This window comes from Falco punctatus (genome assembly GCF_963210335.1).
Source record: "Falco punctatus genome assembly, chromosome: 3".
In the NCBI taxonomy this organism is placed as follows: domain Eukaryota; kingdom Metazoa; phylum Chordata; class Aves; order Falconiformes; family Falconidae; genus Falco; species Falco punctatus.
In genome coordinates, this window is record NC_137582.1 from 109,089,693 (window position 1) to 109,110,259 (window position 20,567).

General features: G+C 50.8%; 1 protein-coding gene across 11 annotated transcripts in view; it reads right to left on the reverse strand.

Moving 5' to 3' along the window:
• Positions 1 to 2,394: 2,394 nt before the first annotated feature.
• The window catches only part of ZBTB40 (zinc finger and BTB domain containing 40), a 50,967-nt gene continuing 32,794 nt past the window's right edge, over positions 2,395 to 20,567 (reverse strand). For 5 of the 11 annotated variants that reach the window (XM_080379598.1, XM_080379597.1, XM_080379593.1 and 2 more), the window contains 10 exons: positions 20,330 to 20,463; positions 19,285 to 19,453; positions 14,615 to 15,019; positions 13,915 to 14,121; positions 12,951 to 13,115; positions 12,275 to 12,489; positions 11,539 to 11,701; positions 11,149 to 11,235; positions 9,964 to 10,184; positions 2,395 to 9,232 (listed from right to left, as the gene is read on the reverse strand). In XM_080379598.1, the coding sequence (XP_080235724.1) occupies positions 9,041 to 9,232; positions 9,964 to 10,184; positions 11,149 to 11,235; positions 11,539 to 11,701; positions 12,275 to 12,489; positions 12,951 to 13,115; positions 13,915 to 14,121; positions 14,615 to 15,019; positions 19,285 to 19,453; positions 20,330 to 20,463 (1,958 nt within the window). In that variant the 3' untranslated portion in view covers positions 2,395 to 9,040. Of the gene's footprint in view, positions 9,233 to 9,963; positions 10,252 to 11,099; positions 11,236 to 11,538; positions 11,702 to 12,274; positions 12,490 to 12,950; positions 13,116 to 13,914; positions 14,122 to 14,614; positions 15,020 to 19,284; positions 19,454 to 20,329; positions 20,464 to 20,567 lie in introns of those variants that run through there. The other 6 variants (XM_080379594.1, XM_080379595.1, XM_080379596.1 and 3 more) reach the window with 6 other exon arrangements.

The following is a 20,567-nucleotide window of genomic DNA, read 5'->3' on the forward strand; positions in this document are numbered from 1 at the left end:
GAGGATTTTCACCTTTGGAGCATGAGAGCAGTTGTTTCTGAAGACAGGACCCTGAGTGAGCTGGACCAGCGTGGCAAATCCCGTTTCCTCATCGATTTTCTTGAAGGATGCTCTGGAGGAAGCTGGGTGTATGTATTCGTGTGAGCAAGGGATATTAGAGACTCGTGCAGTGAGATTATAACTGACACCAAAGGTCGTTTTCTCCTAAACCCCTCTTTTCAGGCATTAACAACTTACAAAAAAAAAAAAAAATATTCTTTGTGCTGGAGATGTCTCAGACTTCATCACAGACTGAAGAGGTTTTTTTGGGAAAACTGAGACGAAATCTCCATGGATGTGTTTTGCATTATCTGAGCTTGGAGGGGAAAGAAAAAAAAAAAAAAAAAAAAAGGGAAAAATAAAAGCGGGGGTGGGGGGAAGCACTCCCTGGTAATACTGTTTGTCATAATCCTCTTCTTCCATCATCCTGCCCAGCAACAGCCGTTCTGCTCTGCCACTGCTCCTCCTACAAGATGGGCCGTGGATGCAGCCCTGTGTGAGCATCCCCTGCACTCCCCTTTCCCGGCTGGAGCAGCCAGAGGGCAGAGCAGGGGGGTGGACCATGGCACCCGTGCATGGCCGTGGGATGCTCTTCCAGACCATCCCTCGGGCAGGCAGCTGGAAGGCTCTGCCCCCCCTCCCCAGCCCACCTCCCTGCTGCCTCCGCGGACAGTTTCCAGGCCGGTTTCCCTGTGCTCAGCACCAAGGAGGCCAGCCAGCCATGCCAGGACAAGGCAGGAGGCACTCTGTCTCAGCAGGCAATTCTCCTGGCCACGCTTCCACGGGTCCAGGTCTGCTCAGCCCACGCACCCTGCGCGCAGAGCGTGAAGACCCACTAAAAGAGCTCACTAAAGGCAGGGAGGGACAGAAGAAAATAGAGGAAGCAACTGATGAGCGGAGACCTGCTCCAAACAAACGAGACCAGAGGATGGGGATGGCTCCCTGCAGTGTGGGGTGGGAGACACCCCTGACCCCGGCCCTCATGACAGGGACCCTGAGCCAAATAGTTTTTCAGGTTAAACCGCCAGGCTCCAGCCCCCAAAGGCTTGCTGGGGGGTCCAGAGCATCAGGTACAGGTTCCCCCCCCCCCCCCCCCAAGATGCTACGTGTCAGCTCTGCATCGCGGTGTGGTGGGCTCAGGGAGGGCTAAGGGCCAAACCAGCAGAGCTGCTCTGGGGGATCAGAGTGCTGGAGATACTGGTGTCTGAGCCCCAGGGCCCCAGCCAGTGTCCCCAGGGGTCAGACAGCCCCTGCAGCAGCCCATCACAAGCTAAGGGCTGCATTCACCCCCCTGACCTGCAGCCACTGATCCCAACAGCTTTCAGATTCTTTCTCCTTCCCATTGCAGAAGACAGGCCAGCTGCTTTCACATTTAAACCAACACCAGTTAGATCCCCGCTTCAAATTACTGGTCCCAGTAATCCCCAGCACAGCCCAGGGGAAGGGATTGTTCCCAACAGGAGCCCTCTCCTGCAAGCACCTGGCCTGAGCACAGCCCCGGAATGGGCTTCGACATGGGAAAAGGAAATTGTGGTCAATGGCTTTGGCAAGGTCAGGTGCCAGCTTCCTGGGGGAGAAAAGGGGAGCTCAGGGTCCCTGCTGAGGCTGCAGAGCTTTGGCCAGGGAAAAGCAGCCAGGCAGGCTGCAGAGGCAGAGATGCAGCAGTCAGCAGCACACCAGGCTGCCCCAGGGATGCTCGGGCACCCGGCTCGTCCATGGAGAAGCACAAGGACCCTGATCACCCCATCACTTCCCAGAGCTGCTCCAAGCTGCTCAAAATAATCTCTCAGGCATTTCTAATTCTCTGCCAAGTGCTGAATCATCCTTCTGCAATGTTTGCATTAGGCATGCAGGAGTGGTAGAGCCTTCTGCAGTGAGAAACGGGAAAAGGGGGGGACGGACACACAGGTACTGACACATAAGCAATGAGCAGTATCAGCAGTAACGCGCTCTCTGTGCTCCCTGCTCTGCTGGCCCTCCTAAGACTTAAGTGGAGGAGGGGACCGAGCCTGGCAAAGCTTGGCAGTCACCTGTGTGTATCCCAGAGGGACACATGCAAAGAGAGTTTGGGCACCCAGCAGGGCTGATGGTTTGGTTTCTTCAGCATTGAAAGTAAGTTACTGTGAACCCCCAAAGCAAGTGCTACCTGTCCTCATCCTCTGCTAGAGCTGTAGGCAGACCCACCCCCACCTGTGCAAAGCTCCTGGGATCCCATATCCAACCCCCTACCACAGGGTCCCACCAGCAGCACCAGCTCCTGGTCAGCTGTATCACCCATAACCTGAACCAGCCCGGCAAGTGAACGGCAACATCTCACCTCCAAAACAGAAAAGCCCTTCTCAAACCACTGAGAAATGGATTTTAAAAGTGGTTTGTTTATTTAGACTTTCAATAAAACTGACAGTATCCTGCACTGGGGGATTCAAAATCTTGTAACCTACCCTGGTTACGCACAAGGAAACCAGAACTTTGTGTGTTTAATAGATCTACTGAGATGTGGCAGATAGCAGAGGATTATCTGGGTTAGTCGATGAGAGAGGCTGTGGGGAGCTGCAGAGGGAATTCACTGCTAACAGAGACCAGTTTCGCTGCAAGGGAAACGTAGTGTTGATAAATGGGAGTTCAAGCATGCCATAGGGATCATCTGACCTACTCCTGTGTATCGCCACATTCACTATCATCTACAACCACGCTGGAAAAAGCTGTGTGTCGCTGGACAGCTCAGCAGCGACAGCTATTAAATGTTCAGAGACAAAAGCAACAACTTAAGGTTTGAAGTGCAATGGGCTAAACCAGTGCAGTATTATTATGGCATTAAGTATCAACTGACAGGGCTGCTCTGCTCTAAATACCGTCTCAACTGTAGCCTCTGAGCTAGAAGAAATGAAAATACAAGTTGGATAAAGAAAACAACCCACATGCTTGTAATTGCCAAGGGGGTCCTTCTGGTCATCCCCCCCATCTTTCACCCGGCACAGAGCCATCCTTGTGACTCCTGCAGAAGGCCAGAATGGGAGTTATTTATCGGCAACTGGAGATTTTCCAGATGTGCATCCATGTGTAGTCTCTACAGACAGCAAAGCCCTGCACGGGGATCAGCTCGTGGCAAGTGTACATCAAGATGCACCATCTCCACGGGATAAGCTTTGGGGAAGATACTCTGGGTGATGAGAGGCCAGGTGAGGGTGGGTGGAGGGCTGGGGTGAACCTACAGGGAGACCTTGTCCAGGTGAAGCACAGCAAAGTCAAGGAGTGAGGGTGGCTGGCAAGGACTGGAGCTCAACTCTTCCCTACCAAAGTGCTGGCCAAGAAGGCCACCACCACAGAGTAGGTGGCATATGGCCTTGGCCTCCTTGGGCAGAGAAAGCCAGATTCACATGTCAGGGAAAGCCATCGTCATACCCGTTAGCAGGTTCGGCACAGCTGGAGGGACGGATTATCTCCACAGGCAGTTTGAAACCTGAGGCAGAGCTCTGCTCACCTTATTACAGCCAAGAGGAGGAGAGCAAACTCCATCTCTGGCAGGAAGGCCCCAGTGGCTGCAAGACCTGTAAGCCAATGTGATTTTGCACAGCACCAAACTAGATCTAACCTGTCTGGACAGACCCATTTGTTGGTAGCTCCTTTGTGCTCCAAGCAAGGATGTGTACAACAGAGCCATCCTGCCCAGCCCTCCCCATCTGCAAGGGGTGCTGGGGCCAGTGGGAGAAGGTGTGGGAAGCACAAAAGAAGAACACAAGCAGCCAGCCGGCCCAGACCAGGTTTCCCATATGCTGCCGGGCTCTAAATATCCTTGATTCAGGGAATGAAGGAAATATCGGCCAACAAACCTGACCCTGAGCACCCCAGGAACAAGACAGGGAATGGCTGCTCCTGTTAGAAGTGAAAAGGTCACTGTCTGGACTGCCCTCAATGCTGGTTATCTCAAGGGTATCCGAGAGGAGAAGGAAAATAAGGCAAATTAAGCATTTGTGCTCTGTACAGATGGACCCTTACTAGCAAGGATGCCCTTCAGCACTTTGCTAAAGTACAGAGATGGGAGTGAGCACAGTCCCCTGGCACTGGGGGGGTGAAGGCTGCCACCAGCTCACTCCTTAGCCACACAGAGCAATTAAAGCTCCTTCACTCTCATGCAATAAGGCAGATTTTCCAGCTTGCGCTGGCAGTTGTTTCCTACACAGCCTTCAGTTTGTCATTGACTTGCCACACACTGCCGTAGATGAGCAGCTGTAGGGGAATGACATCTAGTTGCAGCAATGCTCAGAGCAGGGGGCAGCAGTAAACACCTTCCAACTTCTGCCAAGAGCAGCTACTAAAGCCCCCAAACATCACTCACGGCTCCGCACGCCTCCGGTTACGACTGGTACACCTCAGGATGCTCTCAGACAGCCTGACCACAGTCCTCTCTCCACATCATCAGCATCGCCTCTTCCCAGATACCCAGCCTGACATTTAGAGACACTAACTAAGATGCACACAGTTCGACACAGCCTACGTGCCAGGCGATGCAGATCCCCGCTGCTCCTTATCATTTCTCCAGGCTCCGTCTCGCCTCCGTACTTTGCCAGCAAGGACTTTGTTTCCTTGCAGGTCACAGAAACAGGTGCCATGGTGGGACCCTTGGGTGCTTCCCAGCCCCACTCCCTTTGGTAGATGAGAGCTATATATAGCAGCCTAACAGCAGGTGCTACACAGCATCCATGTGTCTCGTATTAAATGGACTAAGAGCTACACTTTATCAGGTTTGCTTAAATATGATTAGAAACCTGGGCAGATTTCCTGCTTTGAGGGATCATAAATGGTGCAGGGAAGCAAAGCGAGAGCTTCAGCTTGCACTCTCAGCGTGTGCGAAAGGCTGGGTGCAGACCCGATAAAAGGAATTACTGTTTTAAGACAGGAAATTAGGAATTGCGGGGACTTACTGCAACGAGGCACCATACAGCTGACTGTGCTGGGGAATTAGATGCATTAACCGATGCTGAAGAGGCAGCCGAGCCCCCTCCATTAGCCAGCCTGCTCCTCCCCATTACAAAAGGTTCCCAAGCCCATATCCCAGGGAAGCGCCTCTGCTCTCCCCATCCACAGCAAACCACTGATAATCGGGAGAGGGAATTCCCTCTGGCTGCTGCAGCTTCTGATCTCTGCCCTGCAAAATGCTGCTTGGTGTTTGCTGAGCTGGAGGCCATTGGAAACATCGCTTCCCTTTTCCAGTGCTTGGAATCGCTGGGGACATGCTGGCAGCCTACCAGCCCAGTAATGCAATCTGCCAAGAGATCAGCATCAGCCGGGGTTGCAGGGGCTGCTAGGGCTTGCCCAACTCACAGGTTTCAGACCACAGGGACCTGCCCTCCTCCTCCTCTCCCCCAGGAGAGGCTTCAAGCAACATCTGAGCTCCCACCAACCACCTCCATCCCTTGTTCCTGGGTAAGGCAGCATCATCTTTGCGCCTAATCATAGATGGGTTGGATTCAGAAAAAACAAACAAAGAAACAAACAAAGCCCAGAGCATGGAGTTTGCATATACTGTGCTGAAATAACACCTTGGGGCTCCAAAACTACACCTGCATTGGGAAATGCCAAGTGAGGGCTGCTGACAGCCATTGCCATATCCAGCGGCACCCTGCCTTTTCCAAAGGATCCTCCAGTGAACAGGACAGACACCAGGTCAGAATGAAATTCGTGCAGAAAACAGACATTTCCTAACAGTCACAAGCTTAGTCCTGCACTCTAAATGGCACCAATTAATGCAAAGAGATATATAATCATTAACTGATCTAATGGGATGCTACTCCCCAGGCTTCTGTTACAGGCACTCTGCTCATTTTCCAAAAGCATCTGGCACTTTCAACAGGGGGACAGGGAAGGGCAGGACAGTGCCATGCACCAGCCTGACGTGACAGCACCTTCACTTCCCTACAGAGGATGGCACCAAGGTCAAGAGGGGCACAGGACCCTGCAAAACCCAACAGGTCACCCAGCACCTGGAGGTAGACCTGCAAAAATCATCTTTTCAGAAACAAGGATTTTTCCTTCCAGTCAATTTCTTCACATGACACTCTGTAGCTACATGTTTCATTCTCCACATTTTATTTTTACAGAGAAAAAGATAATATGTAGCATAGCAAGAAATTGCTAGTGATCAGCACCTTCAGCGTTGTGCACACCAAGCCAGAATGTGCCCTGGGAAACACATCTCCCTCCCAGGTAGGACATAGGTGTTGCTAACACTGCAATTTGCACTGACGTGCATATTTCATCCATCAAGAAGGAACTGAAACAGGGGGATCCGAGTTGTTACCTCCTCATAATGATACAGGAGATGCTTGATGGTCTCTGTACAGCTGCAGAGCTCTCACCGGGTGTATACTGCTGGCAGGACTCTGCCAAGGATACATCCATGCAGGCTCTTGCTGGACACAAAGGCAGGAGAGATGGCCCTAAACAGGAGACACAAGCCTGAACCGTGCCTGGTGTGTGATCCACACTGTCCTCCTTCAACTGTGACAACACCTGGTAAACAGGGACCCAAATGGATCAAAGCCAAAACACATCACTTGTAGGCTCTTCCCTAGCTAAGCTCCCTCTGCCTTACGGGAGGGCTATAAATAAGGCCACTTCTCCACAAACCCTGCTAAATCTTTACTCTTCCTCCAGAGTTTTTCAGGGAGACGAGCTTCACCTGCAATGCTCCCTGCAGATATTCGTTCCCAAAGGGAGGCTAGGACATCTGCAAAGCATCACCTGGACAATTCATCCCCTGCTCCAGAGCACTGACACAGCCTGTGCAGGACTTCCACAGCTTCCAGCCCCGCCAGAGCCAAAAAAGGGGGAACAGCTTCCATCTCTACCAGCCTGTGGGACAAAATCCACTGCTTCCCTCCCAACACATCTGCTCTGAGACCATCTGACAAAAGACATACTGGCTTGTTCTGTCATTATCCCCATGCTCATTCTAATCACACACAGCTCTTTTGTGTCCAGGCAGGCATGAGATGGTCTCCAGCAGCTCCCCTCCTCCTGGCCAAGGTGGGTCCCAGGCTTTTTCACCACTTCACTAACAGATGTTTTTTACCCTCTCCACAGGTGGCCACGGCCCAGTTTCAGGCTCTTCTTTAAGTAGTGGTATCCAGGATTTGGAGGTGTCCTGTCCAGGGCTTGGAGTTGTCCTTCAGCTTTGCAGTGGCTCAAGGGCAATGCACCTTCCAGCCCCGGAGCTGGGGAAGGCCTGGGAAGGCTGAAAGAAGCTCCAGCAAAGGTGAAGAGGCACCTGGCCAACAGCACTAATCCTCAAGACCTTGAGCACCATCTCCTGGTCATTCCTGGATTCAGTGACAACCTCGGCTTCCTCCATTTCACCATCACCACAAAGCCTGGGGGACAAGCCGTGCATGCAACCGAAGAGGAGAAAGGTGAGAGCCCTTCAAGCCATGTGCAACACCTCAACAGGGTCATACCCTTGCTGCCGCACACACACACAATGCCATGCAGAACATCAGCTGCACCAAGCCCCTCCCCTGGGAGCACCCCTTGCTGTTTGCTTCTTCTCTTCAAGTTGTAACGGGAACAACAAGCTCTCACTGGCACAAATGCCTCGGCAGGCTCCTGTGCAACCCATTTCTGCCTGGAGGCTGGGAGCAGCCAGCACAAGATGCTGCTGGAAAACTCCAATCTGTTCATCTCCTGCGCTCCCGTGGCTCTGGGCAGCATGATAAAATGGGCACTGCTCACCACAGGGTCTCGGGCTGCAAGATGCAGCAGGGATCACTGCTCAGTATGTAAATATCGCAGTGGCAGGGTTCAACCTTTTGGCATGAGGGAAAGGAAGATAAATGCTACCAGTCCCCTCAGAGCCACAGGAACCCCGCATCTATCTAATTGCACTTCATAATGGATTCAGCAAACCATTAATTATCAGATTATATTTTAGGAAACTGCAGATAAAAAGCTTTATGAAATTTAGCCTTAAAGGGGCCAGCATGCTGCAATGAAGCTGCTGCATCATGCTGGCACCAGAGAAGCAAACTTTACAGTAGGTATTTGAATGCATTTTACAAAGCAATGCCCTGTGTGCCACCGGGAACATCTATGCGCAGTCACAGCAGCTACTGCACACTCAAATACCTTCATCAGTGCCAAGCCACTGATAACAGTGATGAGGGGCCCCGAGATGCAGGCACAGCTCCTTCTTTCTCAGATGTGGCAGCTTCAGCATGTCCTCAGTGGATTAGAGAAGGGGTGGGAGATCTCAGGGCTGTTTGCTCACAGAGGGGACATGGATGCCCAGACCTGCCTGTGACCCTTATTTGTAACAGACGGCCGCAGCAAAAGCATGGATGGGATCAGACCTGTGCTACACAAAATACTATCTAAACAGCCATGAAGCCATTCAGCACAACTCCCAAGAAGTCTCTGCTGGAGCAGAGAGGTCCAAATGTCAGCTTTGCACTAGAGGACTTTTCTAGGCAGCACAGCGGTACAGGGGGAGAGCAACAGAAGAAATAAAGCAGCCCTTACCCACCCTGCAGAATAACAGATACCTGCGAGCACATCACTAATTCAGCCACAAAAATCTCCAACTCTCAGGACAGCTTTTTCTTTGGTTTCACATACCCATACCACCCCAACTTTGTCCCACACTAGTGTCCTCCCTTCCACTCTGTTCACAGCAGTGGAGGAACACACATGAATACACCCAATTCCCATCTTTCCCCTCTGTTGCTTTATTTCTCTTGAGCCAGGAGAGACGGGTGGTCCAGCTCACCTGAGCTGGTAGCTGCTGACTGCAGGGAGATTTCCCAGGCCCTTGTGAACGCCTAGAAACCTCTCCTGTCCTTGGCCATGCTGGGCTTGCTGCATGACAATTCTTTTGCAGCATCACATATGTGGGGCTGCTTTCCCAAAGAAACCCTGAATCTCCCTCATGGAGCAGCACATTGAGGTACAGCTCCTCAACGAGTCTAATGGATACTGGGCACCACACATGGGCACCCGCCACTCACTGTCACTTGGTTTCTTCACAAATCAGAGTGACTTTGTCATCAAACAAGTCCTCCATAGTCACAGCCACCAGCTCAGAGCCAGTTTGGCTCACTTGGGATTCGGGCAACGTCACAAAGACTTGGGAGCCAGCGAGTTGGGAGTCATCAAAAGAAATTATATGTTCTGCTGCTCCTTGCTCCGACGTCTGAATCACCTGCATGAAAGATGACGTGAGAGTCAGACGCTTACAGCACCACTTTCCCCACAACCGCTTTCCTACCCACATCTTTCCCAGCCTCAGCTGTGGTAATAACATTTATCTTCACACCAGAGGTCTGCAATTACAATAGGCATGAGACTAATGGGAAACACCAAACCACACACACAGATGATGCAAAAGAGAAGACAGGAGAGCAATTTAAATATTTCTCTCCACAAAATTGCTATAATTTAGCTCCATAAGCAGTTGTAGACAATAAACACTCTGTGATTATCGACTGGAGGAATGCCAGCCCAAGGAATCTTGCATACTGGGCTCCCTCATCCAAGGAGCTGTCCTCCACTGATGACTGAGATATAGTAGAGAGAGTCTGGGTTCAAGCCCAGCATTTGGCCTCCAACAAAACAGCCATAATCCCACAGGGTAGGTCACGTGGGTTTTAGTAGCCTCTGAGTAATCAGGCACCTCTGCACACACCCTCCCCGCCTTGGCTCCTGAAAACCAGAACTGAGCTGCTTCCCCTCCAGCGAGTCCACCTCACACTAGCACAGAAATCCCAAAGCAAGGTGGGCTAGGGGGCTTGCATCCTGGACCCCTTTAAGAAGGGGGAATCAGGGAGCAGAAGGGGTGACAGGAGCCACAGGGCAGATTTGGGCAGAATAAGCAGGTTGGATGGGGAAGATGGATAAACAACTGCAGGGGGTGCAGCAGAGAGCTGCCTTTACCTGCACGATCTGGGCTGTGGTGGCTTGGGAGAAAACCACCTTGGGATGCTCCACGCTGTAGTGCCCCTCCAGCTCGCCCTGGGATGGAAAAAGCTCCCCACAGAGCTCGCAGGTGAAGGTGCTCTCCGTCTGCTTAAAGTGCTCGCTGGTGACGTGGCTCTGCAGGGCCCCTGGGAAGTGGAAGGATGCTGAGCAGTACAAGCAGTGAAATGGCTGGGAGCCTGGGGGGAGAAGCAGTGCCCTGAGCCGGGGCTGCGGTGGTCAGGGCCAGCCCAAGGGCACAGGGAGCTGCAAATAGCCAGGACACACAGAGCTGAAACCCACCAGGGACTCTGGGCACAGCATGTGCCAGTGTCCCTTCTCCTAGCTACACCCGTTTGTCAGTTTATGGCTGTTCAGGTCCGTTTTAGCTCTAGCTCCCCGCAGCAGTGGCATTCAGAAGCCGGGCTGGTGCACCTGACTGTAGCTGTGGCTGTCCCTTCCCACAGAAATCTCTTCTTCCTGTTTCCTTGCACCATCTGTCACTGCTCCTTGTTGGTCTGGCTTGCACCACCCAGTTCAGCTATTGCAAACCCATCATCCACCCCAGGGGCTCTCCCCTCTCAGAGAGCGCTCTGTCTAGGTCTTCTCCTTCCTTACTCCCCAGGCTGCTGTTGGCTGCCCCTTTTAATGTCTCCTGATCCATCTCCTCTCCTGCTATCCTATGCACAGCCTGCAGACCAATCTTTTGTAGCAGTCCGGTCTGCCAGTTCACTCTGCCCTCACAGCCTTCAGCTTGCACACTTACCAAAGGGCCCTTGATGGATCTCCCCAAGCCCAGGTCCCTCTGTGATCTTTCTGGTGCTTAAGTCCCTTTTTCCCCCGCCGTCTCCCACTAGCTCTATCCTCCACAAACCCCAGTGCTCAGGATTCAGTTCCTCATTTCTCTGTGCTGGTATCTCCTCACCTACACTTAGCTCTCTGCTGTAACAAGCAAATCCAGAACCCTTCTTGATTCCAGTGGCTCCAGAAGCTTAACAAGCACATCCCAGCCTCACTGAAACCAGTGCTTTTCCAGTTTTTTCTGCATTCTCTGTTTCCTTACCACGCCCATCTTCACTCTCCCACTTACAGCTTAGACATCACCCACTGAGAGGAGCAGTCACTGCTCACAAGGTAACATGAACAACAACAAATGTGACAGACCTGAGTGCCTGCACTTCACATGGACCTGCAGGAGAGCCAACGTGGGGAAGAGCTCCTTGCATGTCTCACACTCATGGAACTTCACATCTGCAAACAAGGCCAAGAACAGAAAAGTGTGTTCCCAGAGTCTTCTGCAAGAGACCTTCTGAACCAGAGCTCTAATATTTCAGCAACACCACACAGGAGCATCTTTGGAGACAGGGCAGCAAAAGGAGAGCCAGTGAGCTGCAAGATGCTGAGATGAGACTTGGCAGAAGACACTGCTACAGGATACAAAGAACCTACTTCGATTTGCAGGCAAATGAGATGTGCAACCTTGTCCTATCAGAGTTATTAATACACCTCTGCCAGTCACCATGTGGTTTTGCTCGCTAACGAATGGGCCATTACCTGTGTGCTCTGCCTTGACATGCTTTCGGTGAGCAGCAGTGCTGGAGAAGGTTTTGTCACAGGAGCTGCACTGCAGGGAGGAGAACTTGGAGGAGCGGTGATTCTGAGCTGCAAAGACATCAGGGTGGTGGGTCCGGTTGTGATACCATAACCCTGACAACTGCTGCAATGATAAGGATCAAATCATGGTTATAAACCAAAGCTGTTCCAGGGGCATCACAACAGCAAGAAACTGCATGGAAAGCAACAGTAACAGTGGGGTTGTGCTCAGGGGGTAGAAGACCTGATCATCCTCCCACACAAGACTAACACCTCACTTGTTTCTCCATTGCCCCTGAAGAGCTGAACACTGCTGAATCCCTCATCCTCATCTCACTGCAGGTCTCCTTTTGGTGTGCATTTTTGTTCCCTTGTAGGAATGTGCTCCCACACACACTCCCACTGAAGCACACCACTTACAACGTGAGTATTTTTATTCCTACACTTCCTGCCAGTTAGAACCTTGGGTGGAAGAGATTCCTGAGGGTTGAGGCAGGCAGGTAGCCCTTTGCAGTCATGGCCCATCTCTCTTCATGGACCTGTCTTTTCCCTGCACTCTGCCTCCTCTGTGCAATTCTTCCCTCTGCTGACCCCAGACTGCTGCACTCAGTGCACATGGCCAGAAGAAATCCTGGCACAGGAGTAGGCAACGGCAACCTCCAGCACATGAGACCAAATCCTTGCTGCACCAGCTCACCTGGTAAGCTTTGTCACAGATTTCACAGCTAAAGGGCTTTCCCCCAACATGGGTCACCATGTGGCGCTCCAGGAGTGACGGGGCACTGAAGACTTTAGAGCAGGTAGGGCAGGGGTGATACTCCCGGGAGTGGGCTTCATGGACATGCTTGCGGTGCTCCTGCAGGGTGGCAAAGCTCATCCGGCACTTCTTGCAGTCATAGGGATCTTCGATGTCTGCCACCCAGGAACACAATAAAAACCACAGGGGGCAAAGAAATCAAGGAAAAAAAGAAAAGAATTAAGAGGGGAATTCACAGAGGGAGGAAAGAAAAGACAAAGAAATGCTTGTTACTTCCCAGATGAAAACTAGCACTGGAGTTTTGGCTTTGCATTAAAGATGTTGCTGCTCCTGCTCACCTACAGCTTCCCATGATGGGTTCCCAGCAGCTTGCGGTTTGCTGGAAGCCACCCTTAACATTTTCTTTGGGATAACCCTACTCACAGCATCAAACCACTAAAGAGTCTTGCTTTTCTTGGGAGGGAAAAACCCCACCATGAGCCAGCCAGCCAGCCTGCAGACACCAGTAACACCTGCACAAGCCTCTGCTGGCACAGACGGGTCTGCCACGACCCTGCAGAAGCCATGCCTTGCAGGCTGGGCTGCCCAAGCCAGGGAGGCAGCTGGCCACACTCACTGTGGAAGGTCCGGAGGTGGATGGAGAGCCCGTTGGCCTGGCGAAAGCCTTTCCCACACTCCCGGCAGACGTACGGCTTGTCCCCCGTGTGAGTCCGGACATGGCGCGACAGCTCAATGGACTGGGCGAACACGGCGTCGCAGTACTGGCAGGCGTACATCTTCCCTGCAGGGACACCCAGGGTGAAAGCCTGCACCTAACCAGGACAGGAGCTCTGTCTGGACTAATTCCGAATTTCAAAGGGAGAGGGAAGAGACTGTAAAGTGGACAGGCTTCCCTGGGGTAGCCAGAGCATCTCAGCACAGGGTCAAAAGGGCCCTAGAGGTGGTGGCAAAAACCACACCTGCACAGGGAGTATTAAATTACTACAGACCTCAAGTATCCAGAGGTACTACATACTTCTGGAAGTACTACACACTGGTGTGTCTCACATTCAGAATTAATTGCCCAGCTACATCACACTTATGCAACAGTAGGAAACACCCCCAAGTGTACTTATTACAAACACAGCGATGCATCCTCTGTGCCCATCAGCTGGAAGAGGCATGCCTAAGCCCCAGTAGCACATGGGGCTGAGTGCAGGGGCAGGAGAAGCACTGGCAAGAAAAACTATGTGAAATTCAGCCAGAGGTAGGGGCAGGAGAAAGGAGGTTAACCCGAGGGAGGAAGAAACATTGCAGGAGTCTAGATCTGACAGGCCAGAGAGGAGCTACTCAGGAGAAAACAAGGAAGGCAGAGGAAGAGGAAGATCCTCTTGATGGACAGCTAACTGGGTCGCTAAACAGAAGACCTGTACAAGGGGATGGGGGAAAGGCAAGTGGGGAACTGCAGACAAAACCATGCGGGTAAAGGAAATCTGGGAGCAGCCTGTTACACCCAGGGGTCCCCCAACGGATGCAGCAAGCAGCCAGGAGGCAGATGGAGGAACTGGGCAAAAGGGGTGGATTCTGTGGGGAAGGCTCACCCTCAGCATGCTTCTTCTTGGTGTGGTAGGCAAGGGCCGAGGCTTGCATGAAGGTCATCAGGCAATGCTTGCACATGAAGGGACGGTCCCCCGTGTGCAGCCGCAGGTGGTTCTTCAGCGTGGAGTTGGCTGCGAACTTGGCCCCGCACTCCTCACAGGAAAAGGGCTTCTCATCAAAGTGCTCCGTCAGCTTGTGGTACTGCATCCCTGGGGGGGCAAGCAGGAGACCAAGGTGGCATTGGTGGAACCCAGTGCCAGCCCTGCCTGACCCTGCTTCAGAGGAACCGCTCCCCCCAGCCTGGAGGTCCACCAGCCCACCTGTGACACCGGGGGTCCATCGGTGTCCTCCAGCCCAGAGGCCACCAGCATATTGTGACAGCCACAGGGCGGGCAATGAGACTCAACTCCTCTTACTCATCCTGCTAAACCACCCACAGAATCGGAACAGCTTGATTATTTTTGGAGGCTTTCAAATTTGCCAGTAGCCCCACTTTTCCTTGATGAGCCATGTGGAAAACCAATTAGAGAAGAACTAATCAGAAAGCGGTTGTGCTCAGTGGGGCAGGAGAAATGAGCTGAGCTGCATTTCTCACACACAGCGCTCACAGAGCTGCAGGGAGGAGGAGGAGGAGGAGGTTTCAGACTCTCTATTACATTATCCAGATTTCTGTCTGAACAGCCTTTCTCCCACCAACCCTACCTGAGGCATGAGCAAACTCTCGGCCACAGATGTCACACGACACAGGGAGGCGCTTCTTCTTCTTGGCCACCCCCACCACGCCGTGGACCTCCAACTGATGCTTCTCCAGCTCCTTCTTTGTCGATTTGACCTCGCTGCAGTCCTTACACTGGATTTGCTTTCCTCTGGCCACCCTACAACGTTTCATGTGCACCTTCAGGCGGCAGTAGAAGTGGAAGGTCTTGTCACAAGCTTTGCAGACAAAACTCTTCTTGGAAGAAGCTTTTTCTTGGTGTTCCTTCAGCTCCTTGGCACTGGCACTGCCTGCTTTGTCCTCACCTTTGTCCAGAGCTTCAACTTGGGATTCACTATTCACCTTCCACTTCCTGATCCCAGGTTTCTCCCCGCCTCCCTCAGTCAAGAGGCCTACGGAAATAGCAATTCTAGTTTCAGTGGTGACCAGTAGGACTGGGCACCAGCCTCTCAAGTCAACTTTCTCCTGTCTCCAACACAGACAGTTGTCCCGGCACAGTAATAACAGACACATAGAGGACATGCTGTCCCACCACAACAGTGGCACACGGCTCTGCCCAAAAGCGGCCGTGGCCACGATGCATGAAAAAGTGGTCCTTTACTTTCTCCACCCACACATACCAGGGGCTGGATGAGATGGCAAGAGCTAGGGCCAGATTCTCCACAAAGCTTGCTCCTCAAACAGGAACAACTGTTGCTTCCAAGCACCTACCTCCTGCTCTGAGACATGACGTTACAGCAGTGCTTAAATGTTTGAAGATCTGAGCCTCAGGTATGATACTGTCTAAGTCTGCCATTGAGAGTGGATACCCAGCCATTAATTACAAGAAATCTCAGGAACACTTCCCAAAAGCAAACTCTTTGAAAGGGAACAGATAATCTTGCTACGACCCTTTTCAGTCTTCTGGTTAGGGCCCCGAGGTATTTTAAATCGCTCATTACATTCACTTCTTATAAAGTCTAATGCTTTTCTGAGTCCCTGTAACACTATCATCTCAAAAAGCACATGCTGGAAAATTCACCTAGGATCTCAATCTACAGAAAAGACCCACAGGGAATGTACGTATGGAAGAAATCAAAATACAAACAGATATATTTGGCTTCTTTGCTATAATGAGAACCATGCAACTGTGTGGCCATGGAAACCAGCGCAGACTTCTCCTTTTGCCCATACACAGGAAATTCAGCCTGTGTTTGCAAAACTTCATTTCTGCCTTCCTCACCATGGGAAGAGCTCAGCAAAGCGTCCTCCCTGCACAGCGCTACTGCCCCAGATTTCCAACCAGTTAGAAACCAGATGACATATTCCAACAGACTTGGAAATCTTAAGATGTCAAGTGTGACCCACCACCCTGTGAACATATCAAGGCAGAAAAATAGACAGAAAGACTGGTGTCCAGTTTGTCCTGCTCTGTCAATAGCAATATGCATCTCATCTCTAAAAGCCTCTTCTCACATCCCTACAACTAACACTGTCAGTTTTTCTGATCCAAGTGAAGAAATATCTTTTAGCCTCCACGAAATGTGAATGTCAAAAAGAATCACCTTGCTGGGCAGGATGAATGTGGAGAAAGATATAAGCACTAAGGAAACCAGGACTGGAAATGTCTAGAAGTGCCACGGCAGCAGGGCTGTACCCAGAGTCAGATGAATGAAGAGGAGTTTTAACACAACACGCACGATAGCTTCTAATGCAGAACTTTTACAGAGGAGAATGGCATTTTGCTTGCAGACCCTCCAATGTAATGATCCCAGGGGCTGACTCAGGCCAGGTAGATGCTAACTGTCTTTTTTAAACACAAGACTATGCAGAGGAAAAGCCTTTTTGCTAGAGTTCTTGACGCATTTCTGAGATATGAAAGTGAGACTTATCTTGACAAACGTGATCTCCAAAGAAGTGACTGTACAGAGACCTGGAAAGCAGATGGCTAGAGAGGAAGTTATGGAGTTGGCTGGAAGAGCCAAACCTTGTCCTTGCACACACCAGCTGCCAACAGTGAAAGTGCTCTGACTACAGAAGGGACCCAAGGAGAAGCCAACAGATTTCATATTGTACCTCCACCAAAGAAACCAACACATTACTTCGATAATGCTGACCGTGGCTGGCGATGGCCGTGGACAGTTCCCTCCACAGGGATGCCTAGTGCCTTCCAAGTGCTTCAGCTCACCTAAATTAAGCATCAGAATATATTTTTTTCAGTAGACACGTAAAAATTGTTGCTTTCATGTATAAAGGCAATCTGTACACATCTCCATGCAGCAGGTGTTCTTCAGAAATGTAAGACCTCCGTTTCAAGCGGAAGCTCACATCCCACAAACATGAAGCCCAGAGTTATCATTCATATCTCTTGCCAAGAGACACATGGCTATAAATCCATAAAGCCACCTGCAACATTTAGAGCTGGTAAGCAGTGATATGAGAGCTGAGGAGACTGACCTGGAAATTAAGATATGGAAGCTCAGCATAAAGATCCATAGGATGCCAAAAAGGGGTGGTAATTGGCAATCTTCCTCTGGACATTTCATACAGAATACGTGTTTTTGCCAAGTAAATACCATTTTTCCAGGGCTCTTCATTTTTATATTGTTTCTTGCTTGATTTTGTCTCAACCTTGGCATGAAGCCCTGCAAAGACACTTAGTAACAGCAGTCTGCTCTCTTTGATATTAGTGCCAAAGAAGCAGGCATCTGCCAGAGCAATCTAGCTGGCTTCCCAGGTCCCTCACTGGCAAGCACTGCAAGGTGTCCCAGGAGCTAAGGTGGGCTGCACATTCACAGGTATGTGCAGTTGTTGTTGGCTTACCTCCTCTGGAGTCCATTGGGCATCAGCCCTGGCACATGCCATGGTCAGACAGGGTCAAGGGGAGTGGGACAATGCCTGCAGCATCAGAAGGTGACAGAGAAGGAATGGCAGATAAGAGGAAATCACCTTTTCTCTGGAAATCTTCATCAGAGCCATGACCAGGTGAAAAAGCCAACTGGATTGGCGGCAGCTCTTGGTGGAGTTAGAAGAGAGGGACCTAGATCTGAACTGGGCATGAATGCTGGGTCTACAGTGTAGAACATCTCCCAGGGAGACCACTAAGGCCATCGAGTCAAGAAAGGGGAGCAGAGCATGCGCTGTCACCCTCCAAGCCCAACAGCTAGAGCAGTAATACAGATCCTCAGTTTACTCTATACGTGCAGTGCTCCCAGTCACCCAGTCCCATCTACCATGTCAACAACGTTTCCTCATTGCTCAAGAAAGCAGGCAAGCTAACAAACCTGGGGTGCAGAGAGTGACCCAGGGGCAGGTCACTCCCTGCCCCTTCCCAGCACAGGGGGGACATCAGCTTCGCCTTTCACGGTCAGACACAGAACAACGGTAAGTGTCAGAGCCACGGGGCTTGTGTTCATTCAGAGACTGATCGTGGCCTTGATCTATATTTTCAGACAAAGCAATTAAACCTTCTACCCCTAAAACAAGACAAGACATTAATAACAAGCTGCTTACTCTAACTACCTAGCAATCTGCTAGTGTTTCCACACTGTGCTGTAAGCTAAGCAGCTCTGGCACCACGAGTAAATAGGGATGAACTGAGCTGAACCAGTGCCTGTACTTGGATAAAAACCACACTGTACATCGCAGCGGACTCTGCGGCCCAAAGAACCTGGATGCACTGAACACAATGTCAGAAAAATGTATGTGAGCAAACAGAACAAGCAAATCACATTTGCATCCTTTTCGAGAGACTGAAAACCTGCAGTTAGCTTCCTGGCCCTCTTACCTTTTTCATTAAAGCATCAAATTCTGTTAAGCATTCTTCCTTCGAATGACGGATGCAGAGATAACAATTCAGCTCAGCAGGAAAGCATCCCACAGCTCAGGGCAGGGTCTCACACATGGTTATTGCTATGCATTTGTTTCTCGAGTTCACCAAATTGCTATCTGCATATGCTTCTTTCCTACATTTGCCAAACTAGTACAGTATGTAACATTCCCCTACTGCTGTGGGACCCTCGCAGGGGATCATTTGCTTTGTAAAGTGTATACATAGCAAGACCAAACTAAGGCACTATAAGAAAATTAACTCAGAAAATAGTTTGGGACTACAAACTGCAACATCACGGTCATCTTTGCACGAGACAAGTGTGCTCTAATGTGACCCTTCTGCAATCAGCCTGTGAAGTATCCACACACATGCATATAAAGTCAAGGCATTGTAACAAGTCCAAACTCATACAGATCCAACAGTACAGGAAGAATCAAAGAAACCCCACAGCTTAAAGGTAATAATTCTAAAAAAGAAACCAATATAGATACCAATTACGTAACTAAGTTGCTTAAACACCTCCCAGAGCAAGGGCTGGGGTGGAGAAGTGCAAATGCCGTTAGGGAATACCAGTATGGGGTCAGTTATGGTCTCCACAACTCTCGTAACACACACAACTTCAATATGGTGCATTTTACCAGCAAGAGAAATGCACACTGCAGTGTTTGGATCCAGAGATCGCCCTTGCGAATCCTCCTGCAAGTACAACCACGACACCTGGCCAGGGGTAGTTCTGTGAAATGACCTCAGGCCACCAGGACACCGAGGTCCCCTACCAAATTGCCCAAGACCCCCATAACTGTCAGTAAAAGTTCACAGAAGGATGAAAGCCTGTGCTTTTCTTACCCACGTGCCCCAGCTCCTGCATCACTGGCTGCAGGTCCGGGAATGACTCATGGACATTACACAGCAGCTGACAGATCTTGATGGCCGGGACAGACTTCTCCTGGGCTGTGCTCAGAGCTGCTTTCAAGGAGGCCTCTGAACTTTCCTTCTGAGCAGAAATACTCAGTAGCTAGAGAAGTAAGAAGAAGAAAACATCACATGACAGAGATTTTGGGCTGTGAAAGGTCGGGATGGTCTGGGAGCAAGGGCAATTCCTCTTTTGTTTCATCTCTACTGCTGGGAACCTGCTTTCAGAAACCAGCAGATAAATCCCTTTCCATACAGGTCTTTGCCCCTCCACAGATGTATGTGCATGAGCTTAGAGAATTTCAGGATTTTAAAGTTTCAACAAATTAAATTCTCAGACTTTCCATTTTGGTATTAGCTCGCTTAAAGCCATCTTTCCATAGAAAGAGCAGTTCCTCAGTGCCTGTTGGCACGGGGAGGAGCTGTGCCTGCCCATATCTACCTCACCCTTCCAGATCTCCAGCAGCAGCCAGGCAGAGCAGGAATGAGTGACCACAGACTGCTTGGTGGGAAAGGCCAGCTCGTTACTGACACACACAGCCCATTTTCCTTGTCACAGTAAAACCAGGCAAGGCACTCTGGGACACTACACAATCACGGTACCCACAGCGCATTTCCTAGGAATGTTTCACTCCCGTATGCCCTCAAATGGCCAACTCAAATGGAAACCCACTCCCTGGCAGCTCTGCTTTCTGCAGGACTTACAGCACCCTTGCAGAGCTGAAATGGTTTTATTGTGTTTGAACACTGACATTTTCACCAACCGAGAATCTCGCCAGCAATTTCTTTTACCTAAAGACACCTGCAGAATTTATATAAAACACCCAACACACTCTCACTGCAGCAGAGGGGCACTACTCACCCACTACTTTGGGTGGCTTCCCCAGCCTAAATAACATCCCTTGATTTCAAAGCACACTAAGGCCTGTCCATGCTTTGAGCCCTGAACCGTGGTGGCTCCGAGAGTGTCCCCTCGTACCTCTTTTACTGCTTCTGTGAGTCCTGCCTCCCCTGGAGCCAAGCCCTCCAGGTCCGCTCTCTGCTGGATGGCCTCCGAGATCAGTTTGCTGTGCCGCAGGATGATCTCAATGGCTGTGCTCTCACTGGTGGCCACTGAAGATGAAAAGAAAAAGTAACGGTATTTAAAAACACAAAACCCAAGGAGAACCTGAAAGCCTTAGTTTCACTTAGCTTTGTCCAGCCGCTCCTGGAGCTGT